Source organism: Ranitomeya imitator, chromosome 1 (genome assembly GCF_032444005.1).
Source record: "Ranitomeya imitator isolate aRanImi1 chromosome 1, aRanImi1.pri, whole genome shotgun sequence".
NCBI classification, from domain to species: domain Eukaryota; kingdom Metazoa; phylum Chordata; class Amphibia; order Anura; family Dendrobatidae; genus Ranitomeya; species Ranitomeya imitator.
Window position 1 is genome coordinate 566,761,293 of NC_091282.1, and position 26,064 is coordinate 566,787,356.

Below are 26,064 nucleotides of genomic sequence, written 5' to 3' on the forward strand. Positions count from 1 at the left end.
TCATATCATGTCGGGTTTAGGAAGGAGATAGCAAAAGCCGGTAATTGAATTACCGGCTTTAAAGCTATCTAGCGCTGTATGAAGTAATAATATATATACATATATGTGTCTCACTGACATATATATATATATATATATATATATACCTATTCTATGTGTACACATTTATTCCACCTATTCTATTCTAACCTGTCAGTGTGATTTTACTGTACACCGCAATGAATTGCCGGCTTTTCTCTCTAACACCGCTGCGTATTTCTCGCAAGTCACACTGCTGGTCAGTGTGTAATCCGTATTTTTGGGGCTTCCATAGACTTTCATTGGCGTTTTTTTTTGCGCAATACGGTGACAAACGCAGCATGCTGCGATTTTCTACGGCCGTAGAAAGCCGTAGAATACTGATCAGTAAAATACGGCAGATAGGAGCAGGGGCATAGAGAATAATTGTGCAGTTTGCTTGGCGAGTTTTACGGACGTATTTTCTGCGCTCTTACAGCCGTAAAACTCGCTAGTGTGACTCCAGCCTTATGGTGTATCGGCGTACCCAGGATAAATTGCGCAACAAATTGTACTGTGCAGTTTCTCCTGTTACCCTTGTGAAAATGCTAAATTTGGGTCTAAAATACATTTTTGAGGGAAAAATTTGATTTTATCTTCAAGTATCAATGTTATAAACTTCTGTAAAGCACCTGGGGGTTCTCGGCACACATATAGATAAGTTCCATGAGGGGTCTAATTTCCAAAATAGTATCACTTGTGGGGGGTTCCAGTGTTTAGGCACATCAAGGTCTCTCCAAACGCAACATGGCATCCAAAATTATTCCAGCAAAATTTGTAAAATTCAAATGGTGCTGGTTCCCTTCGTAGCCCTGCCATGTACCCAAACAATGGGTTTGCCCCACATATTGTGTATGTGATCAGGAGAAATTGCACAACAGAATTTTGGATCCATTTTTTCCTGTTACCCTTGTGAAAATAAAAAAATTGAGTCTAAATAAAGAATGTTGTGAAAAAAAGCTTAATTTGTTTTTTTTCTTTCACATTCCAAAAATTCATGTGAGGCACCTGAAGGGTTAATAAACTTCTTGAATATGGTTTTGAGCACCTTGAGAGGTGCAATTTTTAAAATGGTGTCATTTATGAGTATTTTCTGTCATATAGGCCCCTCAAACTCACTTCAAATGTAATGTGGTCCCTAAAAAAATTATTTGGTAAATATTGTTGAAAAATTAGAAATCGATGGTCAAATTTTAACCATTATAACTTCCTAAGAAAAAAAAACTGTTTCAAAAATTTTGTTGATGTAAAGTAGACATGTAGAAATTTTATTTATTAACTATGTTGTATGACATAACTCTCTGACTTAAAGGCATAAAAATTAAACGTTTGAAAATTCCAAAATTTTAAAAGTTTTCTCAAAATTTCCGCTTTTTTCGTAAATAAACGCAACTCATATCGATTAAATTTTACCACTAACATGAAGTACAATATGTCACGAAAAAACATTACCACAATCAGTGGAATCTGTTGAAGTGTTCCAGAGTTATTACCACATAAAGTGACCCTAGTTAGAATTGTAACATTTGGCCTGGTCATGAAGCTGAAAACAGCCTTGGGGAGTGAAGGGGTTAATCCCATATTTCAGTGTGAGTGTGATATGTCCCCACCGCAGAGATGCCTTATGGATTTAATTTTTTCTCTATGACATAAAGGTACGCTTACGTTTTTCTACATGGTTTCCTTGTTTCTGAATTTCTAAATGACAATGAATGAATAAATACAGTGGTGTGAAAAAGTGTGTGCCCCCTTCCTGATTTCTTAGGGTATGTTTCCACGGTCAGGATTGGCTCAGTATTTGCTCAGGATTTGATGCAGGTGAAATCTGCATCTGATGTCACTGGCAGGTCACCTGCGTTTTTTATGCGTTTTATACATGCATTTTTTATGCGTTTTTCCGCATGATTTTTTGATGCGTTTTTTCATTACATGCTTTTTTTTCTCACTTGAAATAAAGCTTATTGAAAGTTGGCTTCTGGGAAGTAAAAAAAAAGTGATTTCCTGTTTGCAGATATGGTACGTGCACACAGTAAACGCTGCAGGTTGGACGCTGCGTACATCTGCAGCGTCCAACCCGCAGCGGCCATATGTTACAGCATAATGGATGGGATTTCAAGAAATCCCATCTCCACTATATATTCGAAGATGCAGGCGGTAGAACTGCATAAACATACATGCGGTGCGTCTTTCCAGACCGCATCATGTCTATTTACGATACGGAGACGCTCAGTCACCGCAGCGTAAATTTCCCATAGACTATCATTACATGCAGTAAAACCGCATTTAATTATTAGTCACATGCGTAATAACTGCGGGAACGCAGTTTACTTTGCATGTGTACTAATTTACATATGTTGAATCTTGTGTCACATCTGGAAGTACGTGACAGGCCGGTGTCACACTTGCGAGTGTGATGCGAGAAACTCACATCAACACCTGGCGCTGCCGCTGGCACTCGGACCGGCGTGTGCAGCTGCATAGAAATACATGCAGCCACACACTTTGGTCCCGAGTGCAGGGTGTTGATTTGAGAGACTTGCGCAAATTTCTCACATCACACTAGTAAGTGTGGCACCGGCCACACAGGAATATGTAATGTCCTTTCCTTTTTTTTTCACTAAATATTTTTTTTTTTTTAAATGGCATGGGCTCCCATGCAATTTTCCAAACCAGCAGAGGGAAAGCCAGCTACTGGGGGCCGATGTTTATAGCCTGGGAAGGGGGTAATACCCATGGAGCTTCCCAGGCTATTAATATCAGATCCCAGCTTTATATTTAGCCTTTACTGTCTATTAAAATAGGGGACCCCCCAAAAAATGACATGAAGTCCCCCTATAATTAATAACCAGCAAAGGCTAGGCAAACAGCTGCAAGCTGATATTAATAACCTAGCACTAGAAGTCCCAGAAATGTCGAGCTCCAAAGGTTCCAAAGGTAGAAATGTTAAATGACCCCTCTCTGGGACTTCTAGTGCTAGGAAGGGACCATGGATATTGTCCCCCCCCGGCTACAAACATCAGCTCACAGCCACCCCCGAAATGGCACATCTCTAAGGTGCGCCAATTCCAGCACTTAGCATCACTCTTCCCACTTGCCCTGTAGTGGTGGCAAGTGGGGTAATAGTTTGGGGATTAACCCCTCTGTGACCTTAGACGTACTATCCCGTCGAGGTGCCCTGGGCTTATCTGACCCTGGACGGGATAGTACGTCATAGCCGATCGGCCGCGCTCACGGGGGGAGCGCGGCCGATCGCGGCCGGGTGTCAGCTGCTTATCGCAGCTGACATCCGGCACTATGTGCCAGGAGCGGTCACGGACCGCCCCCGGCACATTAACCCCTGGCACACCGCGATCAAAGATGATCGCGATGTGCCGGCGGTGCAGGGAAGCACCGCGCAGGGAGGGGGCTCCCTGCGGGCTTCCCTGAGACCCCCGGAGCAACGCGATGTGATCGCGTTGCTGCGAGGGTCTCACCTCCCTCCCTGCTCCCTCCAGCCCCGGATCCAAGATGGCCACGGATCCGGGTCCTGCAGGGAGGGAGGTGGCTTCACAGAGCCTGCTTAGAGCAGGCACTGTGAAGGCTGCAGCGCTGCTAGTCAGATCAGTGATCTGACAGAGTGCTGTGCAAACTGTCAGATCACTGATCTGTGATGTCCCCCCCCTGGGACAAAGTAAAAAAGTAAAAAAGAAATTTTCCAAATGTGTAAAAAAAATAAAAAAAAATATTCCAAAATAATGAAAAAAAAAAAAAATATTATTCCCATTAATGCATTTCTTCATCTAAATAAAAAAAAAACCCAATAAAAGTGCACATATTTAGTATCGCCGCGTCCGTAACGACCCGACCTATAAAACTGTCCCACTAGTTAACCCCTTCAGTAAACACCGTAAGAAAAAAAAAAAAAAAACAAGGCAAAAAACAACGCTTTATTATCATACCGCCGAACAAAAAGTGGAATAACACGCGATCAAAAGGACAGATATAAATAACCATGGTACCGCTGAAAGCGTCATATTGTCCCGCAAAAAAAGAGCCGCCATACAGCATCATCAGCAAAAAAATAAAAAAGTTATAGTCCTGAGAATAAAGCGATGCAAAAATAATTATTTTTTCTGTAAAATAGTTTTTATCGTATAAAAGCGCCAAACCATAAAAAAATGATATAAATGAGGTATCGCTGTAATCGTACTGACCCGAAGAATAAAACTGATTTATCAATTTTACCAAACGCGGAACGGTATAAACGCCTCCCCCAATAGAAATTCATGAATAGCTGGCTTTTGGTCATTCTTCCTCACAAAAATCGGAATAAAAAGCGATCAAAAAATGTCACGTGCCCAAAAATGTTTTCAATAAAAACGTCAACTCGTCCCGCAAAAAACAAGACCTCACATGACTCTGTGGACCAAAATATGGAAAAATTATAGCTCTCAAAATGTGGTATTGCAAAAAATATTTTTTGCAATAAAAAGGGTCTTTCAGTGTGTGACGGCTGCCAATCATAAAAATCCGCTAAAAAACTCGCTATAAAAGTAAATCAAACCCCCCTTCATCACCCCCTTAGTTAGGGAAAAATAAAAAAAAATGTATTTATTTCCATTTTCCCATTAGGGCTAGGGTTAGGTCTAGGGTTAGGGCTAGGGCTAGGGTTAGGGCTAGGGTTAGGGCTAGGGCTAGGGTTAGGGTTAGGGCTAGGGTTAGGGCTAGGGTTAGGGTTAGGGCTAGGGTTAGGGCTAGGGTTAGGGTTGGGGCTACAGTTAGGGTTGGGGCTAAAGTTAGGGTTAGGGTTTAGATTACATTTACAGTTGGGAATAGGGTTGGGATTAGGGTTAGGGGTGTGTCAGGGTTAGAGGTGTGGTTAGGGTTACCGTTGGAATTAGGGTTAGGGGTGTGTTTAGATTAGGGTTTCAGTTATAATTTTTTTTTAAATTCGTTTATTAATTGCAGAATAAATCAAATAATACACACATTTGCATTCATGTCCATCATTTACAAATAATCACAATGCATCGTCACTTCAGGAGTATTACAAAGAAATAACAAATGGTGTATGTCAATCATTAACATCTTATAAGTCTCCTATTATATAACCTTAACTACATTAACTACTAACAGTACGCCGCCTTAAAAAAGAATTCCGCATAAATTTTACTCTGTAAATGATGCCCCCAAAACCAAGAACCCTACTTTTTACATAGATATTAAGTTAGTGTAGACTATAAAGTGTGATGGGAGGAATTCCATCTACCCCATATTTTCTCAAATTTATTTGGACATCCTCTATTCTGATATAACGTTCGTTCATATGGGATAATTGAATTTACCAAATCCACCCAGGCTCTAAGAGTCGGGCAAGAGCCACCCATCCATCGTAACGCCAACACCTTCCGCGCCAAAAAGAGGGTTTCAGTTATAATTGGGGGGTTTCCACTGTTTCGGCACATCAGGGGCTCTCCAAACACGACATGGCGTCCGATCTCAATTCCAGCCAATTCTGCGTTGAAAAAGTAAAACAGTGCTCCTTCCCGTCCGAGCTCTCCTGTGTGCCCAAACAGGGGTTTGCCCCAACATATGGGGTATCAGCGTACTCAGGACAAATTGGACAACAACTTTTGTGGACCAATTTCTCCTGTTACCCTTGGGAAAATACAAAACTGGGGGCTAAAATATAATTTTTGTGGAAAAAAAAATATTTTTTATTTGCATGGCTCTGCGTTATGAACTGTAGTGAAATACTTGGGGGTTCAAAGCTCTCAACACATCAAGATGAGTTCCTTAGGGGGTCTACTTTCCAAAATGGTGTCACTTGTGGGGGGTTTCTACTGTTTAGGTACATTAGGGGCTCTGCAAACGCAATGTGACGCCTGCAGACCATTCCATCTAAGTCTGCATTCCAAATGGCGCTCCTTCCCTTCCGAGCCCTCCCATGCGCCCAAACGGTGGTTCCCCCCCACATATGGGGTATCAGCGTACTCAGGACAAATTGGACAACAACTTTTGGGGTCCAATTTCTCCTGTTACCCTCGGGAAAATACAAAACTGGGGGCTAAAAAATAATTTTTGTGGGAAAAAAATTTTGTTTTATTTTTATGGCTCTGCATTATAAACTTCTGTGAAGCCCTTGTTGGGTCAAAGTGCTCACCACACATCCAGATAAGTTCCTTAGGGGTCTACTTTCCAAAATGGTGTCACTTGTGGGGGGTTTCAATGTTTAGGCACATCAGTGGCTCTCCAAACGCAACATGGCGTCCCATCTCAATTCCTGTCAATTTTGCATTGAAAAGTCAAACGGCGCTCCTTCCCTTCCGAGCTCTCCCATGCGCCCAAACAGTGGTTTACCGCCACATATGGGGTATCAGCGTACTCAGGACAAATTGGACAACAACTTTTGAGGTCCAATTTCTTCTCTTACCCTTGGAAAAATAAAAAATTGGGGGCAAAAATATAATTTTTGTGAAAAAATATGATTTTTTATTTTTACGGTTCTGCATTATAAACTTCTGTGAAGCACTTGGTGGGTCAAAGTGCTCACCACACATCCAGATAAGTTCCTTAGGGGGTCTACTTTCCAAAATGGTGTCACTTGTGGGGGGTTTCAATGTTTAGGCACATCAGTGGCTCTCCAAACGCAACATGGCGTCCCATCTCAATTCCTGTCAATTTTGCATTGAAAAGTCAAATAGCGCTCCTTCCCTTCCGAGCTCTCCCATGCGCCCAAACAGTGGTTTACTGCCACATATGGGGTATCAGCGTACTCAGGACAAATTGGACAACAACTTTTTGGGTCCAATTTCTCCTGTTACCCTTGGTAAAATAAAACAAATTGGAGCTGAAGTAAATTTTTTGTGTAAAAAAGTTAAATGTTCATTTTTATTTAAACATTCCAAAAATTCCTATTAAACACCTGAAGGGTTAATAAACTTCTTGAATGTGGTTTTGAGCACCTTGAGGGGTGCAGTTTTTAGATTGGTGTCACACTTGGGCATTTTCTATCATATAGACCCCTCAAAATGACTTCAAATGAGACGTGGTCCCTAAAAAAAAATGGTGTTGTAAAAATGAGAAATTGCTGGTCAACTTTTAACCCTTATAACTCCCTAACGAAAAAAAAAATTGGTTCCAAAATTATGCTGATGTAAAGGAGACATGTGGGAAATGTTACTTATTAAGTATTTTGTGTGACATATCTCTGTGATTTAATTGCATAAAAATTCAAAGTTTGAAAATTGCGAAATTTTCAAAATTTTCGCCAAATTTCCGTTTTTTTCACAAATAAACGCAGGTACTATCAAAGAAATTTTACCACTATCATGAAGTACAATATGTCACGAGAAAACAGTGTCAGAATCACCAGGATCCGTTGAAGCGTTTCGGAGTTATAACCTCATAAAGGGACAGTGGTCAGAATTGTAAAAATTGGCCTGGTCATTGACGTGCAAACCACCCTTGGGGGTAAAGGGGTTAATGTCACCTTTGTATTGTAAGGTGTCATCAAGCCCCGCTTAATAATGGAGAGGTGTCAATAAGATACTTATCCATTACTAATCCTATAGTTGGTAAAGTGTTAAATAAAGACACAGCCAGAATAAAGTCATTTATATGTAATAAAACAGTTTTCCCATCTTTATTGTTGCGCTAAATCCCCGCATCCCTCGATCTCATGTAAAAAAAGTAAAAATAAACCAACACAAATACTCCTTGTAATAACGAGTGTCTAACAACGAGTCCAGGTCTGCTACATCGGGAAGCCTGACATCCAGACATAGCAGAGCTTGTAGATGATTATCTCCGGTGGTCATCTGCACTGCAGTTCTCACAATCAGCTGATCAACTGACCATGAGAACCAGCCTAGCGACCAGAGGTAACCCTGGCGGTCACATGTATGGTAGTTCTCGTGGTGAGCTCTGTCATGACGAGAACTGCAGTGGATGCGGACTTCCGGTGGTCACAAGATAAGAGATTATTTAAATTAGTTCGCATGTGTAGTAAGCTGCGTTTCCGCAGTTATTACGCATGTGCCTAATAATTAGATGCAGTTTTACTGCATCTAATGATAGTCAATGGGAAATTTACACTGCGGGGACGGAGCGTCTCTGCATCGTAAATAGACATGCTGCTGTCTATAAAGATGTGCCGCATGTCCGGATATGCAGGTGTGCCGCCTGCGTCTCTGAATGCATAGTGGAGATGGGATTTCTGTAACATCTGGGTGCTGCTGGTTTGATGCTGCGGATGTATGTGGAGCGCCCCCAGACGCAGGGCCGCGGGTTACTCGGTACCGGTCCTCTCTGTCTTAGTTCTAGGGTTGTCACGGTGGCTGGACCCGGTCCGTGACCCTGCTAAGGGGCGTCCAATAAAAGGGGTGATGTGTTGTGAATTCAGCTTTTTGGCTCCCTCCGGTGGTTGTAGAGGGTAATGCAGTTGTGCCTCGACTGCAGGAGTGGACAGGTGTATCTACTAATTGCAAAACTGACTGGGGTATATAGCTTTGCAGGATCCTTTAGTCAGTGCCAGTTGTCCATTGTTCTGGAAGGATTCACTTCCCTGCTGGTCTCTCCGGTTTGCTGTGCTTTTCTACAAAGATAAGTTCTGGCTTTGTTTTTGCTGTCCACCTGCAGTGGACCTTATAGTTCTGTGCTTTTTCATGTTTTTGTCTTGTCCAGCTTAGTCTGTGAAGGGCCAGATAGGTTTCCTGTTTCTGTCTTTAGGGGTAGTTAGATCTTAGGCTGTGCCGAGGGGTCTAGGGAGTGTTAGGTACCCCCCATGGCTACTTCTAGTTGCGCTGCTAGGTTCAGGGTTTGCGGTCAGTACAGGGACCACCTTCTCCAGAGTCCGTCTCATGCTGCTCCTAGGCCACCAGATCATAACAGTGATGAAAGTCGGCTAAAGTTTCGTGACGCCACCTGTGGTATTCGGTCAGGTCGACCGACACTGCTTGGGGTCCACTGGGGTGATGTGATGGCAGCTAGATGGTATACCTTCCCACAGGTGAAGTATATCCCCAGGGGTTCCCAGTAATGTAGGTGGCGATGGTGTGAGGTGCAGTCAATAATGAGGACACAGGGTTGCAGTCTCTTTAACTTTTACTGAAGACTTCGGGATCTGCAATCCAGAGCACTGTCAACAGGGCTGTCTGAGACCGGCCGGTCCGAAGGCACATCCAGAGTTCCCTTTGCAGGTGGAAATCAGTGCCTACCACTAGCGCCTGTGTGTTGTAGTTTTTCCCTGCTGAGCATTCGGGATAGTCCTCACAACTTCTGTTCTCGTTCCTTCTCTTTCTCTCTCTCCGTCCCCCAAGTTTATCTGGTTAGGACGCACCCGTTTGACGGGAAGGCTCGGAGCTATTCTGGGACCCTAGAGACGCCCCTCTCCATGCTTGCCCCCTATGTCTGCTTAGGTGATGTATGGTAGACAGCCAACCTATAATTAACTGTCCTGCGGTATTTGAAGTAAGGCATAGAGGCAGTTACTTCCTCGGTGTTCCGGTCACCGGCTACGCGCCTCAGTAGGATGTTGCCGTTCTCGGGGCACGGCTCCTACTGGCTCTCCTTTGTGCTTTGATCTCATTTCTCACTTTCCACAATATCCCTCTCTTCGTGTCCTTTCTTAGGATACTGCCGCAAGGTAGTGCAGGCGCGGTTCCGTTGCTTTCTATTCCTTCTGCTAGGCCCCTGTCAGGAACCCACCCCTGACAGGTCCTCCCTGGACTCTCCCAGGCTGCGTTCTGTTCTAACTTCCTATCCGACCCCTAGTTTTACCAGTGTGAGGAGTGGCCTATTACATAGTGCCTTTTGCCCCCCCTAGTGGCCAGAGTGTGAAGTGTAATGTGTGCTTGTGATACCTGGTCAGGTGAACTCCTTTAGTGCAGTCAGACATAACATCACTCCCCTTAGCGGCAGAGCGACATTACTGCAGCGACCAGGACTCTGGGGGTGCTGCACTCCCCCCCGGTTAAATCCAGTACTCCCGGACTGGGAAAAGAAGAACAACAATAGTTATGAGAAAAGGACATACAAATTTTTTGGAATGCTTTAAACAATGTAAACATTACAATACTTCCCTTTATGGGAGGTGAGGTCACTTGAACGTTACAAACAGAAACAGGTTTAAATATTTTAAAGAACATTCTATTCTACTGACTATAAATAATTCCTATCACCCAGCCGGGTATTCTACTAAGTGCAAATCTTTGAACAATAATTTAACTTCTCCTTTAAGGGCGTATAAGCTGAACTCACTAAAGGCTTACTATAAAACATTACAGTACAAATCTAACGTTTTCTTTGTTTCTTCTAATTTCACACAGATGCAGGACCGCCTGGCTATTCGTCCGGGCCTACTGCCTCTCTTCTTCTTGGTACACAGCAACCATCTCTCTATGGTTCTCAGACTCACTAACCCCTACGGGTTCACTTTCTAGCTCTTCTAGCTACATGGCATCTACTATGCGAACATTATCACTATCTTACTACTTAAGGCATCATTATCAAAAGGCAACAAATAACATTCCCTTTAAGAGGGGAAATCAGTCTTCTCTGAGGTAGTGCAAACAATAATCAAGTCACTAAGGAACTGCAAGACTCGAGAAACTTCCACGTCGTCATCTGGAATCGTCTCTTCGCAAAGTCTTCTTTCCTTGTAAAACCAGTAGAGAGCACCCTTAAGAGGGTGCGAACTATATACAACACAGTTTGTGAATCATTCACCGTCCATGATTCGACAGTCTTTTAAACAGTGACGAACTTGTGCAAAAGAGAAAAAATATAAAACAATAGGGATCCCGGGTAAACGAAGGGACCCCTTTAAGGATTAACCCTAGATGGGTTTAAGCAGCAAAAGGAGCAGGGGATAGTCAACTATATACATTTGTCAGGTTTTCGAGGTTTATTTCTGCTCCGGTGTTCTCTGCCAGGGCCTGCCCGGGTAGGCAGGCTTAGGGGGTCTGGGAAGGCTAAAATCAAAGTATATATCCGGCATCATGGGAGTCCAGTGGACGATCCGAGGGACGGCAGCAGCAGCTGCCGCTGCTTCAGCAAGTTCCTCCTCCAAGGACTTGGCAGCGACCAGGACGGAGGTACAACGCTGGATGTCCCGAGCCCACCAGCTGTGGCCCTTCTCGTATCAGCAGTAGCTTACCGCCACCCCCGGCATCAGGACGGGACCCTTGCTGTTGCCACGCAGGCCAGACTCCACCACCTCCCGGGTGATGTGGACCCTTATCGTTGATCCGATTTCTTGGACGAAACCTTTTCCTCCCTGGGGCTGGTAATCAATTACCACTCCCCATTTCGGTAGGGACCCATCCAGCAGCTCACCGCGGGCCTCCCGCTCTACGTCTCTGGCATATTCGGCTATCAGATGCTTCCGATAATCCCCCCAGGGGAAGGGACCCAGATCCCACTCACGCGATCTCGGGTCGAATGACGCGGACTCCAGAGCTCTGCCAGCCGCGTTGAAGGTCGGGTCCAAGGTCGACGGAACACCGACCCCCGGTCAGTCGGGACACCGAGCTCTCTCACAGGTGGGGGCCCTGTCGGCGTCACGCCACTCCTCGGGGGCTGCCACCAGATCTGGTGCAGGCAGCGGAGGCTCCGCGGACAGCTCCCAGGGCTCGACCTGCTCCAATGGCGGCATGTCAGTATAATCCACCGGTGATGAGGATCTAGACCGGGCCATCTTTTTCCGTAGGCCTTCCCTGCTCTCCAGTTCCACTCCATCTGAGTCATAGTTTCGTTTCTTCGGTCTCCGCCCGCCATACAGAATTAGGAGGCGGACCTCGGCTGCTGACGGACACGTCCTCAAGACACAAAAATACTTGGACTGGGCGGCCATTACTTTTCGCGCTTCTCAGTTCTTTCACACCCACAACTCCACGCCCTTCTTCTTCTCCTGCGCTCCTCGTGGCGCGGTAATGGCGGCGATTTTGGTGGGAATCTTTGCGGCAATCAGCAATGCACAGTCTTTGCAATAAATCACAGTTCAAGCACAATTCCAACACAATTCCAAGGCACACATGACCCAATTCTTCAGGCTTAAGTACGATCCTGTTCGTGATGCCAAGTTGGAGCGCCCCCAGACGCAGGGCCGTGGGTTACTCGGTACCGGTCCTCTCTGTCTCAGTTCTAGGGTTGTCACGGTGGCTGGACCCGGTCCGTGACCCTGCTAAGGGGCGTCCAATAAAAGGGGTGATGAAAGTCGGCTAAAGTTTCGTGTCGCCACCTGTGGTATTCGGTCAGGTCGACCGACGCTGCTTGGGGTCCACTGGGGTGATGGAATGGCAGCTGGATGGTACTCCTTCCCACAGGTGAAGTATATCCCCAGGGCTTCCCAGTAATGTAGGTGGCGATGGTGTGAGGTGCAGTCAATAATGAGGACACAGGGTTGCAGTCTCTTTACCTTTTACTGAAGACTTCGGGATCTGCAATCCAGAGCACTGTCAACAGGGCTATCTGAGACCGGCCGGTCCGAAGGCACATCCAGAGTTCCCTTTGCAGGTGGAAATCAGTGCCTACCACTAGCGCCTCTGTGTTGTAGTTCTTCCCTGCTGAGCATTCGGGATAGTCCTCACAACTTCTGTTCTCGTTCTTTCTCTTTCTCTGTCTCCGTCCCCCAAGTTTATCTGGATAGGACGCACCCGTTTGACGGGAAGGCTCGGAGCTATTCTGGGACCCTAGAGACGCCCCTCTCCACGCTTGCCCCCTATGTCTGCTTAGGTGATGTGTTATGATACGGTGGTCTAGGAGCAACATGGAACGAGATCTGAAGGAAGTGGTAACTGTACTGACCGCAGTCCCTAAGCTCAACACAACACTAGAAGTAGCCGTGGAATGCTCCTAACTCTCCCTAGGCATCTCGTCACAGCCTAAGAGCTAACTACCCCTAAAGAAAGAAGCAGGAAAGCTATCTTGCCTCAGAGAAAATCCCCAAAGGATAGATTAGCCCCCCACAAATAATGACTGTGAGTGGAGAGGGAAAAGACATACACAGAATGAAACCAGGATGAGCACAGGAGGCCAGTCTAGCTAAATAGATAGGACAGGATGGAATACTGTGCCGTCAGTATAAAACACTACAAAAATCCACACAGAGTTTACAAAAAATCTCCACACCTGACTAAAGGTGTGGAGGGCAAATCTGCCTCCCAGAGCTTCCAGCAAGACAGAATTAATTCACACTGATAAGCTGGACAAACATAGAAAGCACAGAATGGATAAGTCCACAATCTATGGACAGAAAAGAGCAAGCAAAAACTTAACTTAGCTGAACTGGTCAGGATAACAGGGAACTCCAAAGAGATGTGAATCCAACCAGGAACCATTTACAAGTGGCACTGGCTGAAGAAAGAGCCAGGCCTAAATAGCCGAGCAGAAGAGACGATTAGTGGAGGCAGCTGATGACAGCTAACTCCAAGGAGCAGCCATACCACTAGAAACCACAAGAAGGAGCCCAAGAGCAGAACTCACAAAAGTGCCACTTACAACCACCGGAGGGAGCCCAAGAGCGGAATTCACAACAGTGATGTATGGTAGACAGCCAACCTATAATTAACTGTCCTGTGGTATTTGAAGTAAGGCATAGAGTCAGTTACTTCCTCGGTGTTCCGGTCACCGGCTACGCGCCTCAGTAGGATGTTGCCGTTCTCGGGGCATGACTCTGTTGTGAATTCTGCTCTTGGGCTCCCTCCGGTGGTTATGAGTGGTAGTGCTGCGGTAGTTGGATCGCAGCATTTATCAGGTGTATATACTTTTTGCAATTTGGGCTGGGCTATATAGCCTTGCTTGATCCTTTAGTCAGTGCCAGTTGTCCATTGTTTTTGGAGGATTCACATCCCTTCTGGTCTCTCCTGTTTGCTGTGCTTTTCTTCAAAGATAAGTCCTGGCTTTGTTTTTGCTGTCCACCTGCTGTGGACCTTATAGTTCTGTGCATTTTCATGTTTTTGTCTTGTCCAGCTTAGTCTGTGAAGGATTTTTTGCAGCCTAGCTATTTCTCTGGAGATGCAGATATACCCTCCATGTCTTTAGTCAGATGTGGTGTTTTGTATTTTCTGTGGTGGATATTTTCTAGTGTTTTAATACTGACCGCATAGTACTCTGTTCTATTCTTTCTTTTGAGCTAGTATGGACTCCTATGCTAAATCCTGATTTCATTTCTGCGTATGTTATCTCCCTCTCCTCTCACAGTCAATATTTGTGGGGGGCTGTCTATCCTTTGGGGATTTTCTCTGAGGCAAGATAGGTTTCCTGTTTCTGTCTTTAGGGGTAGTTAGTTATTAGGCTGTGTCGAGGGGTCTAGGGAGTGTTAGGTACCCCCCACGGCTACTTCTAGTTGCGCTGTTAAGTTCCGGGTTTGCGGTCAGTACAGGTGCCACCTTCTCCAGAGTACATCTCATGCTGCTCCAAGGCCACCAGATCATAACAGTACAACTGGCCAACAATGAGTTAATTGCATCTCAGAAGAAGGGAGGAGAGATTTTGAGCCATTTTTTTTCATTAGCCTGTTTGGTCTGTTCCTCCCTCTTAATCTCTGGGTGGCTGCGGAACCTAGTAATAACATGAGTGTTCAGGAGTTAGTTTCTCGTGTGGATCAGCTTGCTGCTAGGGTACAGGGTATTTCAGATTATATTGTTCAGATTCCTGCCTTAGAACCTAGGATTCCCACTCCTGATTTATTCTTTGGTGACAGATCCAAATTTTTGAGTTTCAAAAATAACTGTAAACTGTTTTTTGCATTGAGACCCTGGTCTTCTGGTGATCCCATTCAGCAGGTTAAAATCATCATATCACTGCTGCGTGGTGACCCACAGGATTGGGCATTTTCCCTGGAAACTGGCAATTCTGCTTTGCTTAATGTTGATTCTTTCTTTCAAACATTGGGGTTATTGTATGATGAGCCTAATTCTGTGGATCAAGCTGAGAAAATCTTGCTGGACCTGTGTCAAGGTCAAGAAGTGGCAGAATCGTATTGCCAGATATTTAGAAAATGGTCTGTACTGACTAAATGGAATGAGGGTGCCTTGGCGGCAGTTTTCAGAAAGGGTCTTTCTGAATCCGTTAAAGATGTTATGGTGGGGTTCCCCACGCCTGCTGGTCTGAGGGATTCTATGTCTCTGGCCATTCAGATTGATCGGCGCTTGCGTGAGCGCAGAGTTGTGCACACTGTGGCGTTGTCCTCTGAGCGGAGCCCTGAGCCTATGCAGTGTGATAGGATTTTGTCTAAAGCTGAACGTCAAAGATTCAGGCGTCAGAATAGGTTGTGTTTTTACTGCGGCGATTCTGCTCATATTATTTCTGATTGCCCTAAGCGTACAAAGAGAATCGCTAGTTCTGTTACCATCAGTATTGTACAACCTAAATTTCTGTTATCTGTGACCTTGACCTGCTCATTATCATCATTTTCTGTTATGGCATTTGTGGATTCAGGCGCCGCTCTGAACTTAATGGACTTAGAATTTGCCAGACGTTGTGGTTTCCCCTTGCAGCCTTTGCAGAACCCTATTCCTTTAAGGGGCATTGATGCTACACCATTGGCTAAAAATAAACCTCAGTTTTGGACACAGCTGACCATGCGCATGGCGCCAGCCCATCAGGAAGATTGTCGTTTTCTGGTGTTGCATAATTTGGATGATGATATTGTGATGGGTTTTCCATGGTTACAGCTACATAATCCGGTGTTAGATTGGAAATATATGTCTGTGACTAGTTGGGGTTGTCAGGGGGTTCATGGTCACTTTCATTTGATGTCAATTTCCTCTTCCCCCTCTTCTGAAATTCCTGAGTTTTTGTCAGATTTCCAGGATGTATTTGATGAGCCCAAATCCAGTTCCCTTCCACCACATAGGGACTGTGATTGTGCTATTGACTTGATTCCAGGTTGTAAGTTCCCTAAGGGCCGACTTTTCAACCTGTCTGTGCCAGAACATGCCGCCATGCGGAGCTATATTAAGGAGTCCTTGGAGAAGGGGCATATTCGGCCATCTTCTTCACCATTGGGAGCAGGTTTTTTTTTTGTTGCCAAGAAGGATGGCTCCTTGAGACCCTGTATTGATTATCGCCTCTTGAATGAGATCACGGTCAAATTTCAATACCCGTTGCTTTTGCTTACTGATTTGTTTGCTATGATTAAGGGGGCTTGTGGTTTACTAAGATTGACCTTCGAGGGGCATATAATCTTATTCGTATTAAGCCGGGTGATGAATGGAAAACTGCATTTAATACGCCCGAAGGCCATTTTGAATACCTTGTGATGCCATTCGGACTCTCTAATGCTCCATCTGTGTTCCAATACTTCATGCATGATATCTTTCGGAGTTATCTTGATAAATTCATGGTTGTATATTTGGATGATATTTTGATTTTTTCCGATGATTGGGAGTCTCATGTGAAACACGTTAGGATGGTATTTCAGATTCTCTGTAATAATGCTTTATTTGTGAAGGGGTCAAAGTGCCTCTTTGGAGTGCAGAAGGTTTCTTTTTTGGGCTTCATTTTTTCTCCCACATCTGTAGAAATGGATCCGGTTAAGGTTCAGGCCATTCATGATTGGATTCAGCCCACATCTGTGAAGAGCCTTCAGAAATTCTTGGGGTTTGCTAATTTTTATCGTCGTTTCATTGCTAACTTCTCCAGTGTGGTTAAACCTCTGACCGATTTGACGAAGAAAGGCGCTGATGTGACGAATTGGTCCTCTGCGGCTGTTTCTGCCTTTCAGGAGCTTAAATGCCGATTTACTTCTGAACCTGTGTTGCGTCAGCCGGATGTTTCTCTTCCATTTCAGGTTGAGGTTGACGCGCCTGAGATTGGGGCAGGGGCCGTTTTGTCTCAGAGGAATTCTGATGGTTCCTTGATGAAACCGTGTGCCTTCTTTTCTCGGAAGTTTTCGCCTGCGGAACGCAATTATGATGTCGGCAATCGGAAGTTGTTGGCTATGAAGTGGGCATTTGAGGAGTGGCGACATTGGCTTGAGGGGGCCAAGCACCGTATTGTGGTCCTGACCGATCATAAGAATCTGATTTACCTCGAGTCTGCCAAACGGCTGAATCCTAGACAGGCTCGATGGTCCCTGTTTTTCTCCCGTTTTGATTTTGTGGTCTCGTACATTCCTGGTACTAAGAATGTTAAGGCGGATGCCCTCTCTAGAAGATTTTTCCTGATTCCCCTGGGGTTCCTGAGCCGGTCGGCATTCTGAAGGAAGGGGTGATTCTTTCTGCCATCTCCCCTGATTTACGACGGGTTCTTCAGGAGTTTCAGGCTGATAAACCTGACCGCTGTCCAGTGGGGAAACTGTTTGTTCCTGATAGATGGACTAGTAAAGTGATTTCTGAGGTTCATTGTTCTGTGCTGGCTGGCCATCCTGGGATTTCTGGTACCAGAGATTTGGTTGGTAGGTCCTTTTGGTGGCCGCCTTTGTCGTGGGATGTGTGTTCTTTTGTGCAGTCCTGTGGGATTTGTGCGCGGGCTAAGCCTCGTTGTTTCCGCGCTAGTGGTTTGCTTTTGCCTTTGCCGGTCCCCGAGAGACCTTGGACACATATTTCTATGGATTTTATTTCAGATCTTCCGGTTTCCCAGAGGATGTCGGTTATCTGGGTGGTTTGTGACCGGTTTTCTAAGATGGTTCATTTGGTACCTTTGCCTAAATTCCCTTCCTCTTCTGATTTGGTTCCGTTGTTTTTTCAGCATGTGGTTCGTTTGCATGGCATTCCGGAGAATATTGTGTCCGATAGAGGTTCCCAGTTTGTGTCTAGGTTTTGGCGGGCCTTTTGTGCTAGGCTGGGCATTGATTTGTCTTTTTCTTCCGCATTTCATCTTCAGACAAATGACCAGACCGAGCGAACTAATCAGACTTTGGAAACCTATTTGAGATGCTTTGTGTCTGCTGATCAGGATGTTTGGGTGGCTTTCTTGCAATTGGCCTAGTTTGCCCTTAATAATCGGGCTAGTGTTATGATCTGGTGGCCTAGGAGCAGCATGAGACGGACTCTGGAGAAGGTGGTCCCTGTACTGACCGCAAACCCTGAACCTAGCAGCGCAACTAGTGTTTTAATACTGACCGCATAGTACTCTGTTCTATTCTTTCTTTTTATCTAGTATGGACTCCTATGCTAAATCCTGATTTCATTTCTGCGTATGTTATCTCCCTCTCCTCTCACAGTCAATATTTGTGGGGGGCTGTCTATCCTTTGGGGATTTTCTCTGAGGCAAGATAGGTTTCCTGTTTCTGTCTTTAGGGGTAGTTAGTTCTTAGGCTGTGTCGAGGGGTCTAGGGAGTGTTAGGTACCCCCCACGGCTACTTCTAGTTGCGCTGTTAAGTTCAGGGTTTGCCGTCAGTACAGGTGCCACATTCTCCAGAATACGTCTCATGCTGCTCCAAGGCCACCAGATCATAACACGACTCCTACTGGCTCTCCTTTGTGCTTTGATCTCGTTTCTCACTTTCCACAATATCCTTCTCTTCGTGTCCTTTCTTAGGATACCGCCGCAAGGCAGTGCAGGCGCGGTTCCATTGCTTTCTATTCGTTCTGCTAGGCCCCTGTCAGGAACCCACCCCTGACAGGTCCTCCCTGGACTCTCCCAGGCTGCGTTCTGTTCTAACTTCCTATCTGTCCCCTAGTTTTACCAGTGTGAGGAGTGGCCTAATACATAGTGCCTTTTGCTCCCCCTAGTGGCCAGAGTGTGAAGTGTAATGTGTGCTTGTGATACCTGGTCAGGTGAACTCCTTTAGTGCAATCAGACATAACATCACTCCCCTTAGCGGCAGAGCAACATTACTGCAATGACCAGGACTCTGGGGCGCTGCATATGCAGCGTCAAACCTGCAGCGTTTCCTGACCGTGAAAATATACCCTTATTCTTTTGCATGTTTGTCACACATGTTTCAGATCACAAAATAAATTTAAATTTTAGACAAAGATAACACAATTAAACACAAAATGCAGTTTTTAAATGAAGGAACTGGACATTCTCCATCAGGATTTTTTGAAAGATAGGAGAGTTCATATTTCCATTTCCCACAACAAGTCTTCCAGGTCCTGAAGCAGTAAAACAGCCCCAGGCTATCACACTACCACTACCATTTTTTACTGATGGTATGATGTTCCTTTTCTAAAATGCTGTGTTTCTTCTACACCAGATTTAGTGAAACATACAACTTCTAAAAAATTCAACTTTGTCTCATCAGTCCATAGAGTATTCTCGGCAAAGTCTTAGCGATCATCAAGATGTTTTCTGGCAAAGACGAGGCTTTATGTTCTTTTTGATCAGCAGAGGTTTTTATCATGGATCTCTGCCATGCATGCCATTTTTTCCTCAGTCTCTTGCCCAGTCATGAATAGATTTGAGCTAATTTGATCGGGTCAGGGCTTATTTGGCAAGCTATAGCACTTACCGAATAAGCTGCAGAGGGAACCTGTTTGTTGGACTCTCCATGCATGTGTCCTGACTGACACACAGCCGCAACACATGCAGCTGCCGAGCCGAACAGCTGATCAGGAAGCCGGATTCCCTCTGCAGCTTATTTGATAAGTGCTATAGCTTGCTGAATAAGCCCTGACCCGATGAAATTCGCTAATCTCTAGTCATGAACACTGACCTTAACTGAGGCAAGTATAGCCTGCAGTTCTTTGAATGTTGTGGGGTCATTTGTGAACTCTTGGATGAGTCATTGATGTGCTCTTGGGGTAATTTTGGTCGGTTGGCAACTCCTGGTATACTTCACTTTGTCAGGCAAGCAAGTCCTATTCAAATGATTTCTTGATGTGATAAACCACAGTTACTTTATGGTTTACAGGGGGGAGCAATCACTTTTTCACACAGGACCCTGTAGGTTTGGATTTTTTATTCTCTAAATAATAAAGATCTTCATTTAAAAACTGAATTTTGTGTTTACTTGTGTTATCTTTATCTAATATTTGAATTTGTGTTGTTATCTGAAACATTTAGGCGCAACGAACATGCAAAAGAATAGGAAACCAGGAAGGGGACAATCACTTTTTCACACCACTCGATTTTTGTGTGCTTGGAAATAATGCATACAAATATTAGAAGTTATCTCAACTGCAAAATACATGTGTTTTTATATTTTCAAAAACTGTTATTTGAAGGTGTTTTAGCTTCCAGTGATATAATATAGTCTTTTTCATTTTGTAGGAGTTACTATATTGTGGTAGTGCCTCTGAAGAAATCACGTGGGCAGTTTCTTAATCCATGGGGAAGTCCAGAAGAAATGGATTTAGAAGAGGTGAGTTATTTCTACCAGATGCACAACAGCCAGCTCTTGTTCTGTTTTGTATGTGGCTTATGTAGAGGTTGCAAAGTATGAGGTTGCTGTCATCTATGGAGTAAGAAAGGTGAAACATCTCTATGAGCAAATTAAATATTAGGTTAATCACAGAAGAGAAATCCACATGTTTTTTGATGAATGTGGGTACCTAGTGAAACATTTTCAGATGCACTCAGCTTATCCAATAAATCTGGATACTTCTGGTATACAGTGGACTGTTGCAATTATGCAGTGACATGTCCTAATGCCAATCCTCATATATGAAAATTAGCATATTAGGATTTAGTTTTATATAAATTCAAATTATTATGGGTGGCAAGAGGCGCACATCCCTCGCTAAGTAAGAGTCAGATCAATAGAAATCTGCCACTGTTAAAGGGAACCTGTCAGCAGGGTTCTGCACAGTAACCTACAGACACTGTCAGGTCAGCACCCTTAGGCCGGCGTCACACTACCGTGTTTTACGGACGTAAGAGAGGTGCTGAAAATACGGATTGCATACGGTACAATGCTTCTCTATGCCCCAGCTCCTATCAGCCGTATTTTACTGATCCGTATTATACGGTCTTCTACGGCCATAGAAAATCGCAGCATGCTGCGTTTGCCACCGTATTGCGCAAAAAATACGCCAATGAAAGTCTGGGGGCCAGAAAAATACGGATTACACACGGACCATGCGTGTTACTTGTGAGAAATACGCAGCGGTGTTAGAGAGAAAAGCCAGCAACTCAGTGTGGTGTACAGTAAAATCACACGGACAGCTTACAATAGAATAGGTAGAATAAATGTGTACTCATAGAATAGGTATGTATATATATATATATATATATATATATATATATACTAGCTATTTAACCCGTTCTACGCCCGGGTGGCAAGCATTTATATTGTTATAGGGTCTCCATCCTGGTATGTGCGGCTCCATCCTGCGTCCCCATCCTGCGTCCCCATCCTGTCATGTGCTGCACCCATCCTGCGTCCCCATCCTGTCATGTGCTGCACCCATCCTGCGTCCCCATCCTGTCATATGCTGCACCCATCCTGCGTCCCCATCCTGTCATGTGCGGCACCCATCCTGCGTCCCCATCCTGTCATGTGCTGCACCCATCCTGCGCCCCCATCCTGTCACGTGCTGCACCCATCCTGCGTCCCCATCCTGTCATGTGCTGCACCCATCCTGCGTCCCCATCCTGGTATGTGCTGCACCCATCCTGCGTCCCCATCCTGCATCCCCATCCTGTCATGTGCTGCACCCATCCTGCGTCCCCATCCTGTCATGTGCTGCACCCATCCTGCGTCCCCATCCTGGTATGTGCTGCACCCATCCTGCGTCCCCATCCTGCATCCCCATCCTGTCATGTGCTGCACCCATCCTGCGTCCCCATCCTGTCATGTGCTGCACCCATCCTGCGCCCCCATCCTGTCATGTGCTGCACCCATCCTGCGTCCCCATCCTGGTATGTGCTGCACCCATCCTGCGTCCCCATCCTGTCATGTGCTGCACCCATCCTGCGTCCCCATCTTGTCATGTGCTGCACCCATCCTGCGCCCCCATCCTGTCATGTGCTGCACCCATCCTGCGTCCCCATCCTGTCATGTGCTGCACCCATCCTGCGTCCCCATCCTGTCATGTGCTGCACCCATCCTGCGTCCCCATCCTGGTATGTGCTGCACCCATCCTGCGTCCCCATCCTGTCATGTGCTGCACTCATCCTGCGTCCCCATCCTGGTATGTGCTGCACCCATCCTGCGTCCCCATCCTGTCATGTGCTGCACCCATCCTGCGTCCCCATCCTGTCATGTGCTGCACCCATCCTGCGTCCCCATCCTGGTATGTGCTGCACCCATCCTGCGTCCCCATCCTGCGTCCCCATCCTGGTATGTGCTGCACCCATCCTGCGTCCCCATCCTGTCATGTGCTGCACCCATCCTGCATCCCCATCCTGGTATGTGCTGCACCCATCCTGCGTCCCCATCCTGCGTCCCCATCCTGGTATGTGCTGCAACCATCCTGCGTCCCCATCCTGGTATGTACTGCACCCATCCTGCATCCCCATCCTGTCATGTGCTGCACCCATCCTGCATCCCCATCCTGTCATGTGCTGCACCCATCCTGCGTCCCCATCCTGCGTCCCCATCCTGGTATGTGCTGCAACCATCCTGCGTCCCCATCCTGCGTCCCCATCCTGGTATGTGCTGCAACCATCCTGCGTCCCCATCCTGCGTCCCCATCCTGGTATGTGCTGCACCCATCCTGCGTCCCCATCCTGTCATGTGCTGCACCCATCCGGGGGCCTGAGCAGGCGGGGACACCGGCGCGCTGTGGGGGTCAGGTGCCGGTATCGCCGCCAGCTCAGGCCCCCCAGCACTTACTATACTCACCTGTCTGTCACCTGTCTGTCCCGTTCCACCGCTGCGCGCCGCCATCTTCCCGGTCCTCTGGCTGTGACTGGTCAGTCAGAGGGCGGCGCCGGCGCGCATTAAGCGCGTCATCGCGCCCTCTGAACTGAAGGTCACAGGCAGAAGACCGGGAAGATGGCGGCGCTCAGCGGTGGAACGCAGGACAGGTGAATGTGGCCGATACTCACCCTCCTGGCGGTCCCTGCTTCTCTGTTGGAGATCGCGGTGTGCGTTCAGTGTGAACGCATACCGCGATCTCCCTGGAGCGTCACTCTGTGAGGCCCAGACTGCCCCGACGCTTGCGCCTGCGCAGTCTATAAAGGCTTCGGACAGAGTGACGCTCCCAGCGTTATATTATAGATATATGTCATTGAGACACATATATTAATATTTCATCCAGCACGAGATAGCTTAAAAGCCGGTAATTCAATTGCCGGCTTTTGCTATCTCCTTCCTAAACCCGACATAATATGAGACATGGTTTACATACAGTAAACCATGTCATATCCACATTTTTTTTGCATAATCCACACTACTAATGTTAGTAGTGTGTATGTGCAAAATTTGGGCTGTCTAGCTATTAAATTAAAGGGTTAAATGGCGGAAAAAATTGGCGTGGGCTCCCACTCAATTTTCTCTGCCAGAGTAGTAAAGCCAGTGACTGAGGGCAGATATTAATAGCCTGGAGAGGGTCCATGGTTATTGGCCCCCCCTGGCTAAAAACATCTGCCCCCAGCCACCCCAGAAAAGGCACATCTGGAAGATGCGCCTATTCTGGCACTTGGCCACTCTCTTTCCACTCTCGTGTAGCGGTGGGATATGCGGTAATGAAGGGTTAATGTCACCTTACTATTGTAAGGTGACATTAAGCCAGATTAATAATGGAGAGGCGTCAATTATGACACCTATCCATTATTAATCCAATAGCATGAGATGGTTAAAAAAACACACACACAATATTTGCAAAGTATTTTAATGAAATAAACACACAGGTTGTTGTAATATTTTACTAGACTCTCAATCCACCTGAAGACCCTCGACCTGTAACAAAGTTAAAAAAAATAAACCAACAATATCTCATACCTTCCGTCGATATGTCCCACGATGTAAATCCATCTGATTTAAATTATTTTACAGGCAGGAGCTCTGCTATAATGCAGCTGTGCTCGTGCCTGTAAAACCCCGGGGAATTAATGGAATGTAGGTCAATGACCTGTAGTTACCTTCAGTTGCGGTGATGCGCCCTCTGCTGGATGTCTGTTATGACCTGGTGGTTAGGAGCACCCGGAATGACCTGATAGTTAAACCTCATACAGGACGAGCTCTGGGATGTGGGAGCTCTGCTGACCGCAAGCCCTAATCCTATCGCACACACTAGAAATAGCCGTGGAGCGCTCCTGACGCTCCCTAGGCGCCTCGTCACAGCCTAAGGACTAGCTAGCCCTAGAGATAGAAAATAAAGCCTACCTTGCCTCAGAGAAATTCCCCAAAGGTAAAGGAAGCCCCCCACATATATTGACTGTGAGTAAAGATGAAAGTCACAAACGCAGAAATGAAACAGGTTTCAGCAAAGGGAGGCCAGACTTACTAAATAGACAGAGGATAGGAAAGGTAACTTTGCGATCAGCACAAAAACCTACAAAAGACCACGCAGAGCTCTGGGATGCAGAGTGGCCCCTCCGCACCGTGAGTCGGTGCGGAGGGGCCACTCTGCATCCCAGAGCTTCCAGCTAGCAGGACAAAATCATGATAACCAGCTGGACAAGAAAACAGTGAACAAATAATGACTATCAGGAACTTAGCTTCTGCAGGAGAAGGCAGGTCACCAGAGAGATCCAGGAGCGAACTGAACCAATGCAAAAACATTGACAGCTGGCATGGAGTAACGATCTGAGAGGAGTTAAATAGAGCAGCCAACCAAAGGATAAACCACGTCACCTGTGTAAGGAACCTCAGAAGCAGCAGCTTCACTCATAGCCACCAGAGGGAGCCCATAGACAGAACTCGCCGAAGTACCATTCACGACCACAGGAGGGGGTTCGACAACAGAATTCACAACAGTACCCCCCCCCCTTGAGGAGGGGTCACCGAACCCTCACCAGAGCCCCCAGGCCGATCAGGATGAGCCAAATGAAAGGCACGAACAAGATCGGCAGCATGAACATCAGAGGCAAAAACCCAGGAATTATCTTCCTGACCATAACCCTTCCACTTGACCAGGTACTGGAGTTTCCGTCTCGAAACACGAGAATCCAAAATCTTCTCCACCACATACTCCAACTCCCCCTCGACCAACACCGGGGTAGGAGGATCAACGGAGGGAACCATAGGCGCCACGTGTCTCTGCAACAACGACCTATGGAACACATTATGGATGGCAAAAGAAGCTGGAAGTTCCAAACGAAATGACACAGGATTAAGAACTTCAGAAATCTTATATGGCCCAATGAAACGAGGCTTAAACTTAGGAGAGGAAACCTTCATAGGAACGTGACGAGATGACAACTAAACCAAATCCCCAACACGAAGTCGGGGACCAACACAACGCCGGCGGTTAGCGAAACGTTGAGCCTTCTCCTGGGACAATGTCAAATTGTCCACCACATGAGTCCAAATCTGCTGCAACCTGTCCACCACCGCATCCACACCAGGACAGTCCGAAGGCTCAACCTGCCCTGAAGAGAAACGAGGATGGAAACCAGAATTACAGAAAAAAGGAGAAACTAAAGTAGCCGAGCTGGCCAGATTATTAAGGGCGAACTCAGCCAAAGGCAAGAAGGACACCCAATCATCCTGATCAGCAGAAACAAAGCATCTCAGATATGTCTCCAAAGTCTGATTAGTTCGCTCGGTTTGGCCATTAGTCTGAGGATGGAAAGCCGAAGAAAAAGACAAATCAATGCCCATCTTAGCGCAAAAGGACCGCCAAGACCTCGAAACAAACTGGGAACCTCTGTCCGAGACGATGTTCTCTGGAATGCCATGCAAACGAACCACATGCTGGAAAAACAATGGCACCAAATCAGAGGAGGAAGGCAGTTTAGATAAGGGTACCAAATGGACCATCTTAGAGAAGCGATCACAAACCACCCAAATGACCGACATCTTTTGAGAAACAGGGAGATCAGAAATAAAATCCATGGAAATATGCGTCCAGGGCCTCTTCGGGATCGGCAAGGGCAAAAGCAACCCACTGGCACGAGAACAGCAGGGCTTAGCCCGAGCACAAGTCCCACAGGACTGCACAAAAGAACGCACATCCCGTGACAAAGAAGGCCACCAAAAGGATCTAGCCACCAAATCTCTGGTACCAAAGATTCCAGGATGACCAG

At 46.1% G+C, this 26,064-nt stretch overlaps 1 protein-coding gene across 7 annotated transcripts in view; it reads left to right on the forward strand.

Moving 5' to 3' along the window:
• The window catches only part of PTPRS (protein tyrosine phosphatase receptor type S), a 715,207-nt gene that overhangs the window by 547,253 nt on the left and 141,890 nt on the right, over positions 1–26,064 (forward strand). For all 7 annotated transcript variants that reach the window (XM_069767783.1, XM_069767788.1, XM_069767782.1 and 4 more), the window contains one exon: positions 20,200–20,290. In XM_069767783.1, coding sequence (XP_069623884.1) covers positions 20,200–20,290 — 91 coding nt within the window. The remainder of the gene's footprint in view (positions 1–20,199; positions 20,291–26,064) is intronic.